The 12615-nt window shown below is 33.6% G+C and overlaps 1 protein-coding gene across 4 annotated transcripts in view; it reads left to right on the forward strand.

Moving 5' to 3' along the window:
- Window positions 1-9555, forward strand: part of LOC109823714 (tetratricopeptide repeat protein 27 homolog) — a 25509-nt gene extending 15954 nt beyond the window's left edge. Inside the window, exons 7-20 of one of the 4 annotated variants that reach the window (XR_002242452.1) lie at window positions 398-489; window positions 625-723; window positions 803-880; window positions 1198-1282; window positions 1365-1423; window positions 1539-1608; window positions 1888-1979; window positions 2352-2414; window positions 2494-2560; window positions 3139-3489; window positions 3682-3798; window positions 7058-7210; window positions 8896-9080; window positions 9152-9555. Coding sequence is in view for 3 of the 4 variants with exons in the window: in XM_020390060.1 (XP_020245649.1) it covers window positions 398-489; window positions 625-723; window positions 803-880; window positions 1198-1282; window positions 1365-1423; window positions 1539-1608; window positions 1888-1979; window positions 2352-2414; window positions 2494-2560; window positions 3139-3489; window positions 3682-3798; window positions 7058-7210; window positions 8896-8991 (1422 nt within the window). In the remaining variant the exon portion in view is untranslated. Of the gene's footprint in view, window positions 1-397; window positions 490-624; window positions 724-802; window positions 881-1197; window positions 1283-1364; window positions 1424-1538; window positions 1609-1887; window positions 1980-2351; window positions 2415-2493; window positions 2561-3138; window positions 3490-3681; window positions 3799-7057; window positions 7211-8895 lie in introns of all 4 variants that reach the window. The other 3 variants (XM_020390060.1, XM_020390061.1, XM_020390059.1) reach the window with 3 other exon arrangements.

A 12615-nucleotide genomic window follows, 5' to 3' on the forward strand; every position in this document is an offset into this window, starting at 1 on the left:
ATAAACTCTTAGGACAACAAATCAGCAATTCAGTTGCAGTTATATAAATTGTTATGAGCTCTAAGTATTTATCAGAGAAATAAACTCTTAGGACAACAAATCAGCAATTCAGTTGCAGTTATATAAATTGTTATGAGCTCTAAGTATTTATCAGAGAAATAAACTCTTAGGACAACAAATCAGCAATTCAGTTGCAGTTATATAAATTGTTATGAGCTCTAAGTATTTATCAGAGAACTTAAGAACCAGTAAACCACAATGAAGATGTGACACATGACATACATGTGTTCATTGTTTATCCTTTTGTACATGCATATGTTTATATATAATTCAGCTACCACTATGGTATTTACTATTTAGTTTCTTAACTTTTAACTATTTGTAGCTGTGTTTTTAGGTTGAAGCTATTAAAGAAAATTTACCGATGGTTGCCCAAAGGATTCAAGTTTCATTTGCGGTTTACCTCCCAACTATACCTGCATTGCGCAAGTATGTATTAAGTTTATTTTCTGGACATGGGAATGTTGTTATTATTAGTGATTTTTTAATTCAGTATGTTTGTTTTCTGTGTTGAAATGCAATTCTTTTCAGTCTGGTATTAATAAATATGTTTTATTCTTCTAGAGAATATGGAGAGCTGTTAGTAAGTTGCGGCATGATTGGAGAGGCACTTAAAACTTTTGAAGATCTTGAACTTTGGGATAATCTTATCTTTTGCTATCGGTATCACTCTGATTACTGATTATACTTTCATGACATTATATGGGTGATTTCATGTTTTCTAATGTTTCATGTTCAACAGCTTATTAGATAAGAAGGCAGCTGCTGTTGACCTTATCAAGGCAAGATTGGTTGATATGCCTACTGATCCGAGGTTATGGTAAGCAACTACATAACTCGGTAGATATGTTGGATGCTCTATTTTCCTCTCGTTTGAGCAGAACATGTCAAAATCCACTTGATACATTGTTGCAACCCTTTCTTCAGTTGTAAAGTATGAAAGGACTATGTTAGTTTGTTTTATCATTGTGTTCCTATGATCTCGAAATTTAGAAACAGTTCATAATTTACTTATGCTAGAACCAAGTTGCTAAAATCAGGTGACCACAGCATAATCTAGACAAGTTCTAAACTAAATTAGGTGTTGTTTTATCCCCTAATTGTACTTCTTTAAAAAACATTGCAAGCTGCTGCCAGGTGTTCACTTGGTGACGTAACAAACAATGATGCTTATTATGAGAAAGCATTGGAAGTTTCAGACAATAAATCTGCTCGAGCTAAGGTGAGGTCTTAACATGAAGCGTGTGTAATATCTTTGAACATGCGGTCTACTTGAATTTGATCAACCTTTTCTTTCCTGACAGCGATCTCTAGCTCGTAGTGCATACAACAGGGGTGATTATGAGACATCTAAAATTCTATGGTATCTCATTTTCTCTGTTGAATGATAGACATAATTCAAATACTTTTTTAGCAAAATTGTGACTAGATTGTTACAATACTGCTAATGTTGTTTTTGTGAAAACCTTGTTCTTCAGGGAATCTGCATTGGCCATCAATTCTTTGTTTCAAGACGGGTGGTTTGCACTTGGAGCAGCTGCATTAAAGGTATATTCTGTGTCCATTAACTTGTCTAACTCCTAGGTATAGCAGTATAGTTGGCTTCGTCTGTATCTTTTCATGACCTGTTGGTAGTCGTTTCTTGTTTATAGATGCATGTATCGTTTTAACTTAACATTCTCCTTAATGTGTACTGTTTTTATTATTGGCCTAGTTATTTTTTACTCTTAAGGAGAGTTTGGTGTAATTGCACTGTATTCTATGTTCTGAACTTTTGTTCGAGACACCTGACACTTTCCTGAATTTTGTTTTTATTGGAACTTACAGGCTGGAGATTATGAAAAAGCTTTGGATGGGTTTACTCATGCCGTGCAGCTTGATCCTGAAAATGGAGAGGCTTGGAACAATATTGCTTTCTTGTATGTGTTACATATTCTCGAAATCTTCTTTGAAAGAACATGTTGCTTTAACTGACTGATACTGTTCCTTTTCGTGTCCTTTGAGGACACCAAATCAGATTTCCAGTTTCTGTTTCAAAATCCAAAGTCCAAACATTGTACATATGATGTAATGTTAAGATCGTATTTATCTAAGAAAATAGAAATATTGGTATTTTATTTTTATGTGCCCTATATACCAAATTAACTAAGACATCATTAGAAGTAAATGTATGAATAGAGTATCTGGGCCTCTTCTTTACTGATGAACTTGAGCATTGGTTATAATGTCTTAATTGTTGTAATTTCATACTTCTGTCTCTTCTAAAATGTATTTCTTGATGCTTTATCCAGGCATATGAGGAATAAGAAGAGCAAACCAGCTTTCATTGCATTTAAGGAAGCACTAAAGTTCAGGTATCAAACTATATATTTGCACATTTTTAGGTCTGTGGATTAATACACAGATTCTTCTGATACATAGATATTTTGACAGGAGGAACACTTGGCAACTTTGGGAGAATTATAGTCATGTTGCTATTGATATTGGCAATTTTACCCAGGTGAGAATGATACCTATATATTTTTCTTTTCTTATAAACTACTGTCACTGTCTGGAGATGTAACTCCTTCCAAATTAATGGTTGCTATTACACTTGATGATAATTCTGTTTTGCGTTTGCTCTGTTATGTTTGTTTATGTGGTACCATCTTCTATCTTTCCATTGTTCATGAAGAAGGGTCATTTACAAATCTGTTTTTAGTTGTCTTAAACCTTAGCGATTCATCCCAATTTTTTCTCAAAAATGTCTCGACCTTTATCCCTTTGTGGAATTTTCTTTCAGAAAACGCTCCTGTACCACAAAGGTTTATAAAAAATAAAAAAAATCCATACAATTCATTTCTGTTTGCTTTATTTTATACACAATATGAAGTAGCCTATAGTTCACAAGACGAATAGCCTTTTACTCATCTCTAAGTTGTTTAAGTTAAATTAGCAGTGAATAATTAGATTCAATCGGCCTAAACCTTTTTACTGCTAATATACTTTAGATGATGCAGACCATGGGTTTCATATAATCCATATTAGTCAGTATTGGTGAAAGACCTCTTATTTAATTCTTTGGATTTGTAACTGCAGGCATTGGAGGCCATTAAACAGGTACTTGATTTATCCAATAATAAACGGGTAGATGTTGAGTTATTGGATGTTGTGATGAGGGCCATTGAGGAAAATGCCTCTGAAACTGCAGATTCTGCTGCTTATGGCACTGGAAGAAATGATGAACATACTCCCCAAAGAGATTCCTCTAATTCTATGACCGACTCTTGTGTAGTGTCTATATTATCTTCTAAAAAACATGATACAAAAACATGTCCAGGTGATTCTATGATTGACACCTCTGAAGAGTCTGCACACTCTGAACAGAGTCTCCTTAATCCTAGAGAAATTGATCTTCTGATGAACATGCTTGGCGGTATTCTAGCTCAGGTACTTCACATTTTACCTGTTCTTGATTAGGTACTTATGCAAACAGCTCTGAAAGAATGATTTATACTTTTTTTTCACTCTATACTATCTGTTCCATACGCTATGTTTTTCTCGATTACCTTGTAATGTATTTGCTAGTTTCTGGATTTAAATGAACCCTAAATCTGTAGCCTTTTTTTTTGTGGTTGCCAGATTGTTAAAAATGGTGGCGTAGCAGACATATGGGGCCTGTATGCCAGGTGGCACAAAATCAAAGGCGATCTGCTTATGTGTTCTGAAGCCCTTTTGAAAGAAGTTAGATCATACCAGGTATTGTATTATACAACAATGCACATATTAATTTGGTTCTGAAATTCACTTGAACTTGAAGCATGTTGGATTTTATTGGGCATGTTGAAGTCCTATGAGTTGTTACAATGTGCTTAAAAGTTGAGAAATTTGTTTCATTTATTACTGTACAGGTGTAATGTTCTAAGTACAAGTCATCATATATTTCAAGCACCATCGATTTCGTTTGCCATGTTTAATATCAACCCCAAATTGCAGAAATCGATTCCTGAAGTGTTTCATGCAATCCAGCCACCAGGAAGAACAGTCATTTTACTGATTTTTATATAATATGCTTGTGTGTACTATAATCCCATCTATTGTGGCCTACAAATTAAGTTGGTCTTAGTGGCAGTGTAAAAGTTGGCTGCCTCGGCACTTAAGAAATCAGCTTAGCTGACTGCTCCAATTTTTTGCTTTTTTTTTGTTTTAAGACACTGCATAATAAAACATCTAATCTAACATTTATTGATGGTCCAGTGCAGTCAAACATACTAATGGTCTTGTTTGGAAATCATTCTAGATGTAGAAAAGTGTAACAAGTTTTATGAGATGTCATTGGAAACAACTGAGAGGATATATTCATTTGCTGTGTATTTGTGGTGGATAGGAAGAAGTGAGAAAGAATCGGCATGTATTCATCAACTCTGGAACTAGCAGTTTCTACATCCTAGTGAACTCTGAAAGAAGTAATAACTTGAGATTTTGTTTCCTTAGGGTTTGAAAAGCACGACGCATGGTATGCTCCTTGCTTAATGTTAGATTTTCTGGAATGAGCTGACATGTTAAAAAGAAGAAATTTTTGGCGATCAGTATGAATGTTTCATGAGAAATAAGTAGCAAACGACCCCCCCCCCCCCCAAAAAAAAAAAAACTCAAAAAACCCACCCGTTCCAAAACCCTAACCCCAAATCACCCAACCCCAAATTTAAAATAGAAAGAAAATCCATTATCAGTTTACCACTAAGAAGGGGGAGGGAAAAAAGAACTCTGTTCACAGACACAACTCAGTTGATCTAGGCATGTTATGTGTTTCGCATGTTATTGATCTTGACCCTACTATTCTGGACATTACTGAAACTGTTACTTATGTACTTCTCATCTTCTCTTCACTCTTTTTTAATCTCCGTAGAGTCTAATACCTGTAAACTTCACATATCTTTGCGTCTAATATCCTCCTACCTCTTATGCTATCACCGTATAATTGTTTAATCAGTTGTTCAACCGATACTGAAACTATTACTGCTATTATTTGGTACTCAGACCCTTTATGGGGCTGAAGGTTAAGATTAATGGTGCCTTTCAATGAATAAGCCAGCTTGCTGCTTCATTGTGCTGGGTAGAGAAAGCAAGATAATGTGTCGCATCAAACCTATCAAAGTTTCAGTTGCACAGTTGTAAAAGCTCTAGGAGTCTGAGCAGCACTTGAGTTTTATGCTCAGTCACCTTTAACAGTGATGCGAATTTAATGTTTCAATCTTTTATAGATTTAACTTTCGACCAGTCCGGGAGGTTAGTTCATGCTTGGCAACAAAGGATAACAAATTCACAACCATGTTACGTGCGGCATAACTAAATTATGTGGAACTACAATTGACTAGTTTTTTAATATTTGAGTACACTATTAAACATACAAAAGGATTAAATTGGAAGCATACGACAAATTTTAATGAGCAACATTTATTTTCAACATAATGGTAAACTGTAAATCAAGATCATCAATCTAGTTACCTTCACATATCATCTCCTTAAGCTATGTTACTTGGGTACATCTATCTGAAGCTGTACCCATATCCCAGCCAAACATGTTCTGGTACCCGTACCCCCACCCTAACTACTTGGACACTTCTTAAACATATGCCTACATATAATTAGGCATGTACTCATTTATATAATATATGTTTAATTTAAAACACTCGTCATACATCTCTTGGACATATATCCTGCACATCACACCTACTAGTTGAAAATCGTTCTTCATACATCACTTTCGTTGCATTCATAGCTAGTTCAGAACTATGATTTTAAAAGCCCGCTTGGATAACATACAAATGTTATAGGTATTTAATTCTCATAACATGTGAATGAAAAAACAATTTTTAATTCTCATGTAAATTATTAATTTTACTACATATAAGATATTCATGTAAATACATATTTATAGCAGTGTCCCTACCCGCATTTTGCAGAAATGCCATGTCTTGTACCTGTGCTTGTACCCGTTTTCATGCAGCTTAGTCTTTAAGCAGCCTCTTTGTTGTTGCCCCAATTGGTTAAATGACAAGTATATAGTTCTCACCAGTTGGTTAAATGATAAGTAGTAGGTATATAGTACGTATATTGCTCATTTCTCTTTGTTTAAGTATCTTGAATTTCAGGGGCTTATAAAATCTTAATTAAGTGCTCTCTAACCACTCCTGTTGTTTTCTGCCACTAATAATATGAAGGTTACATACTTGATCCAGTTACCAACAGCAATAACAATAACTATCTCATAAAATATTGATTTCCTACAAAATGTAAATGAAACAAAATCCACACTTATAGACTCTAGCTTCTTCACAACCTAAAGAAAAATTCCTAAATGCTATTAATATCCGGATGATACCTATTCTGTTTCTAACCTTAGGCATGAGCCACATGACATTATATATTATTTGGCTCCTAGACTAGTTCATTACTAATTTATGATGCGAAAATGAGGTTGGACTATGCTTAGTTGCTGGATGAGGAAGGACAGCAGTATACCTACAAAGATAGAATAGCCTAAACTTTCGGTGTTTTCCCTTGCCTTGTATTTCTCATTTAATTGCAGTTTGCACCTACATCATTTTTTTACTTTTTTAGTGAGAGAGTCTCATTATTAACTGACTTTATAGCTTGTATTTCTCATTCGACTTTTATGCATATAGTTTTGTTACTGAAATGCAGACTTTTGAATGGTGATAAATTTGTTGATGATATTGACTTAGTTAATGCACAGATTTCTATTTTTTGAGCAGTTTATGGTTTATGAGCTAATCCATGTAAAAATACCTCGTTGAGCTTAGCACCTTCCCTTCAAACTTTAATGCGTCTCCATTTAGCATCCATCTTGTCATCAACAACTTCCGTATATGCTATTATAACTCTAGGCCAATGACTTATCATAGAATTTGTAGATACTGGTCAGATATTGAGTCTTTATTATATAAGCTGGCAGAAATACTCTTGATAATTGTAAACCTATTGTTTTCTGCAGGGTTCAGACTTATGGCATGATCAAGATCGATTTAAAAAATTTGCTCATGCTTCTTTGCAACTCTGCAAGGTTTACATGGAAATTGCATCTTCATCGGGGAGTCGGCGAGAGCTCACGATGGCTGAGATGCATTTAAGAAACTCAGTGAAGCAGGTAAACTTGTTATTGTTTTGCTTTTGTTTTTCCATGCAAGAATATATGCCCATGCAAGTATGGTACATGTTATACCATGGAGAACATGTTATTTTAAGAAAGAACTTGGCTTATTTGTTTTTTGAACCATCAGAAGCTAATCATGCCTTGTGTACATAAAAGCACTGGATTATTAGCCTATTAAAACTAGAATACGACTGCATGCTTAATAGAGAATGCAAAACAAACGACAGCAGCAATTTCTTTTATGCTGCAAATGACAGAAAAGGAAGAGCCTCCATTTATCATTTATTAGTTGTAAATAAATTTCCCTGTTTGGTATAAGAATGTATGAGTTTTTATTTTATTTTTTATGTGGGAAAAGGCCGTAGCCTAAAAAAATGAATGAGTTGAAAAATCTTTATACATACAGAAAATGCTTTTGCTAAGTGAATAGTTTGTGAAAATGGCTACGGGAATCATTCCTGTTGTACCTATCAATTACCGATTGGCTTCATATCCGAGAGTGACCTTCTCAATGCCACTGTGTCAACCCCGAGAATCCTTTTTTTTTTTTTGAATTAATCTATCAACCTGTTAGTCCCCTTTGACGCTTGAACTGTCTTGTCACCACATAAATTGTTTCATCATTAATTAACAAGATACGGAACAAATGGATTTTCCTTCTGGGTTTATAGGGATTGTCAATAGCAGAAGTTTATAAATGTTCCAATGGAAGAGTGCAAACGAGCTCAACATGCAAAAATCCTGCGTGAATGATATATTTTCTTAGTTACTGATTAATGACATTTGTTTGTCTTTGAACTAGTTGAGACTCTAATATATTCTTTTCTTTAGTTAATTTTGCTTGACAGTGAATATTTTGAGGTAACAATTAGATTGTGACCATACCAAAGATCTTGATTTTGTTTTCTGCTGGTTTAGCTATAATTTGAGATTTGACCATATATTGGTATCAATGAAAATTTTGGTTGCAGACTTGCAGGTTATTGTGAAATCCAGGTTGAAATTATTTGTTGATTATGACGGTAAAATTTGCTAATTATTTTCTCTTTTTTGATTGTTTGTTTGGTTCCATCATCTTAATCTTTTTTCCTTCCAAAAAATTAACTTTTTGGGCACCTATATTATGAGGCTTCACAGAAAGAGTTAATCGATTGACGTGGTAGAGACCCCATGTTTTTCTCTTGTTGCCTACCCTATGTAAGGAAATGAGAGTGGAGGAGAATGAATTGTCATAAGAGTAATGTCCACTGGTAACTAAACCTTATAAATATCAGAGTGTAGTATCGAGGAATAGGTAAAGAAAACTTCCTTTTTGTTCATGTTGCCTGAACTTGTATATGTACGGTTTGGAGTCTGAACAAAGGGGACACAATATTAGGGTGTTCCATTCATCAGCTCCGCAATATATTTGGAAAATGATTATTGAATCTCAGATACAGTATGTCCTTAACATTAGCTCTTGTTAGTTTTCTTATCATGATATTTTCAAATAAATTTCCTTGTGATCGTTGCCTAGATTGCATTTTGGGTCGAGTTTCTCCTAAGGACTAGATCAAGTCGTTTGAGCAATTTCATACATGCATGCAATAATTAAGAATTAAGATGTAAGATGGCTTAGGACAAATAAAATTTTCTTTAAAAATTATTGTCTACTGACGTACTATCGGATGTTTTTCTAGGCTGTGAAGTTCACTGATACAGAGGAATTCCAGAATCTGCAAGCCTACCATGAAGAAGTAAAGAGGCGCCTAAGTGTCATTTCTGATGGAGCCTAATTGTGATGATTGTCTTCATGATGATTGGTTTTTAAGCAGCAAGTATTTATAGTTTTCTATGTTTTTTAATAAATCAGGTTAAAAATAAGGTGAGGAAGATTGAATTATTAATGAGTTTTGACCATTTGTTGATGAATTTATCTAATTGGTTTGCTTGCAGGGAGAAACAGCAGCATCACATCGGTTGATATAGTTTTTAGACTTCGGTTCCTGTGGCCATATTGGCTTAGTTTGAAGATGATCAAGTGGCACCATGAAGCCGTATATATTATTTATGGATGTATTATTTATGGATTTCATAATATCATCTGCTTCAGAAAGCTTCAACCTGAATTTAACTAGCGTGATCGATAGCATATGTTCATGTAAACTAGATTAGGTAGCTCAATCTTTATTTATTCTGCAACACCTTGTAAAGAAACAAGTCATTGGTGTATCTGTATTATTACTATGTTAGATTTTGGTGTTCTGGTATATTCTTGTAACTTGTAACACTGTAATGACGATTGAGGATAAACAAGTCCAAAATATATGTTTGATTGATTCATGTCTTATATTTTCTTTTCTTTGGTCTTTCATCTAACACTATTCATGTTTGAATATCTTTTTTCCCACTGTTTGATGCAATGGAGAAAACTTGGTTAGGGGATTTCTATGTCCGAATTCGAGCCCTCGTGCCATCAAACTGGAACCCTTTTAAGATAATCCTCATGAATTGGAGCTAATCCTGATCCCAATCCTAGGAAAGGTTACAAAAGATTAGTGGATCCCGGTGGGTAGGGGTGGTAAATGATCGAATTGAATCGAATACTAAGGTGATTGTATTTGTATTTGTTTAAAATTATCGAATTCGAATGCGGATTTTAATTCGTATATGGAGTTTTTTGAATTCGAACTCGAATACTTGGTATTTGATAAATATTTATGAATACTTTTTGAATATTAAAGTATATTTATTTTGTTAAAGAATTTGATTTTCAAATGGTATTTAAATTCATAAATAAAAATTATTCCTTTATAATATGTCATGTATGTATATTTAAATTAAATTTTTTATTAGAAATAAATTTAAGATTATTTAAGTCTTAAAATCAGTACATAAAATAAAAGTATAAATGGTAAATATGTTAAAAATATGACATCATATGTGCAATAATATAAATAATAAGTGATCAAATTTTAAACGAATATTTGATAGACAAACGAGTCGAATATACATCTAGTTAATTCTATTCGTAGTAAACTCGAATACTAAAATATTTTTGTTTAGTGGCACATGAACTACCGAATCGAATATGACCGAATAAGTACCCGATCAACTATCAAACTATTTGTTAATTGTTCGGTTCATTTCCACCCCTACTGGTGAGGGTTATATTCACATTGTTAGTTGTTTTATTTCTCTATGCTTGTTAACAATCTAGCCTAGCATTGAATCGTGGGAGTCATATTGAAACCTCATAACAGTTCGGCTTAGCTGTGAACGGATTGCCTATGGTTTGTTGCTACGATAAAGTTAGCGGTGAAGAAAACGAGAAAATAACTAAAGCTCAAACCACATGCAAGTGATCCACCGAGTACTAAGGAAGAGGACAACATCAGATTCCAAGTACAACCACATAAAAACAAGAGAACGTGGGGTGCGACTACGAAACATGTTTTCTTGTAGGGGGGCCACCTTACAACTTACAAGCGGGAGCGTTTTGGCGGCAAAGGGAGGCCCATGCTTTTTCTTTGCACTATAATTAGGGTCTGTTTGGTTGGTTCCCCTAAAAACTAAGAAAAGGAAATAAAAAGGTGGAAATCTTAAAAAGTGAAATTTTATCCATTTACATCCCTAAAATTCATTCACGACATCCAATAAAATATTATTTTAATCTAACAACTCATCCATAACATCCAATAAAATATTATTTCAACAAATCATCCGATAAAATATTATTTTCATCCAACTAACATCATCTCATCTCCCATTCTTTGATTTCCTTCTTTTTTTAGCCAACCAAACAATCCCAAAACCTATTTTTCTTAGAAATAGGTTTCATTTTCTTTGATTTCCCTCTTTTTTTTAGGCAAACAAACAGCCCCTAAAGAGGTAGGAAGCAGGAGGCAAGGCTCAGTTGTTCCCTCATGGAAATGGATGCAGATGCAGAAAAGTTTAGTATTTCGAACAGACTTAAATATAGAAATTGTGATGATAGTTGAGAGATATATTATTATGTTATAACACCTTTTTGTAGTTTGACGATCGATATTTTCCCCCAAGCTTATTTGTTTTACACAACGAAAATGTTTTTCTAAGCATGAGTTAAATATTTATGATGAATGAGACACAAATATAGATTGCTTTGATATCATATTATTGTTTTTCCATAACCTTGAAATTGATTGAGATTGAGAACTACAAGCTTACCCTCCCGGTTAGAAAAGGGAGATTTCATTACAAAGTTTACACTGATTCTACTTTTTTTTAATGGAATTATATATAACTCCGAGATTTTCTTCCAAAAAAAAAAATTATATAAACCTTCCTTTCAGAAAAAGCAGAGAGAACGGATCAATACCAATTTGATAAATTGCTAAATTCAAAAGATTCTTGCAGTTGTATGGTGCATTTTATTAACGTGGTATATCTTATACATGATTAAAAAAATTGGTCTAGTAAGCTGGAAGATCTAATCTGATGATATTTGTCGTTAATAAGAATGATACAGGTGTTCCGAGATTCGATTGGGTAAGAATGAGCATGAGTTTAAATAGGAGTTCGAGACAATGGCTAATAGCTTATAACTTTTAAGTTAAAATGACTTCCTAGCTTCTATATATTTAGACTTATTAAACTCCGGGTTGATCAAATTTATTTCACACGTGGTGGAAGATCGATCCATTAAGCTCTCGAGTAGGCCCCATTTCTCTACAACAAAATGATCGGCCCAAATTTAAAGTTTTCAAGCTTGCGTTTGTCTAAAAAGATGACCGTTTCCAAGTTTGTCTTAGTCTATATAGTAGAAAGCGATAATTATAAACCCCTAATAACTTTCAAGATCATTCTAGATCCCAAATAACTTTTATAGAAAACTCCCAAATTAACACTGTTATATCTAAAGTTACACATGGCAACTTATGTGACTTAAAAAAAAATCAGAATAACCTTTAAATTATTTTTTAGAAAAGAGCTCTTTTTGATCTTTTTATATTTTCAATCTTATAAACATAAATCCCTTGATTTTTGTCATTCATTTTCCTCTCGCTCCTACCAGGTTAGGTCTCAAACTATTATTGTTTTCCGTTTTCTCTTTTGTTGAAATTATCCTTCAAAATGTCTTTTGATATTCTTTTTCTAATTAACAAGGATTGTTTGCAAAATGCTAAAACTTAATTGGGATTTTCTGCAATTCCACAAGGTTTTTGGGGTTTTGGTGTGATTTTGATAGTTATTGGGGAGTATGTGTGATTCTGGAAGTTGTTAAAAGTTTACTTCAAAATGCTACAGAAAGTACATGGAGGGTTCAGTGTAATTTAACTTTTTCTGAAGAGTAGTGATAATTATACTATTATATTTATAGTACTATTTTGACACTATCACTCACAAAAAAGTATGGTAATAATGACTCGCCACTATAA

The sequence above is a fragment of the Asparagus officinalis genome, chromosome 9 (genome assembly GCF_001876935.1).
Source record: "Asparagus officinalis chromosome 9, Aspof.V1, whole genome shotgun sequence".
In the NCBI taxonomy this organism is placed as follows: domain Eukaryota; kingdom Viridiplantae; phylum Streptophyta; class Magnoliopsida; order Asparagales; family Asparagaceae; genus Asparagus; species Asparagus officinalis.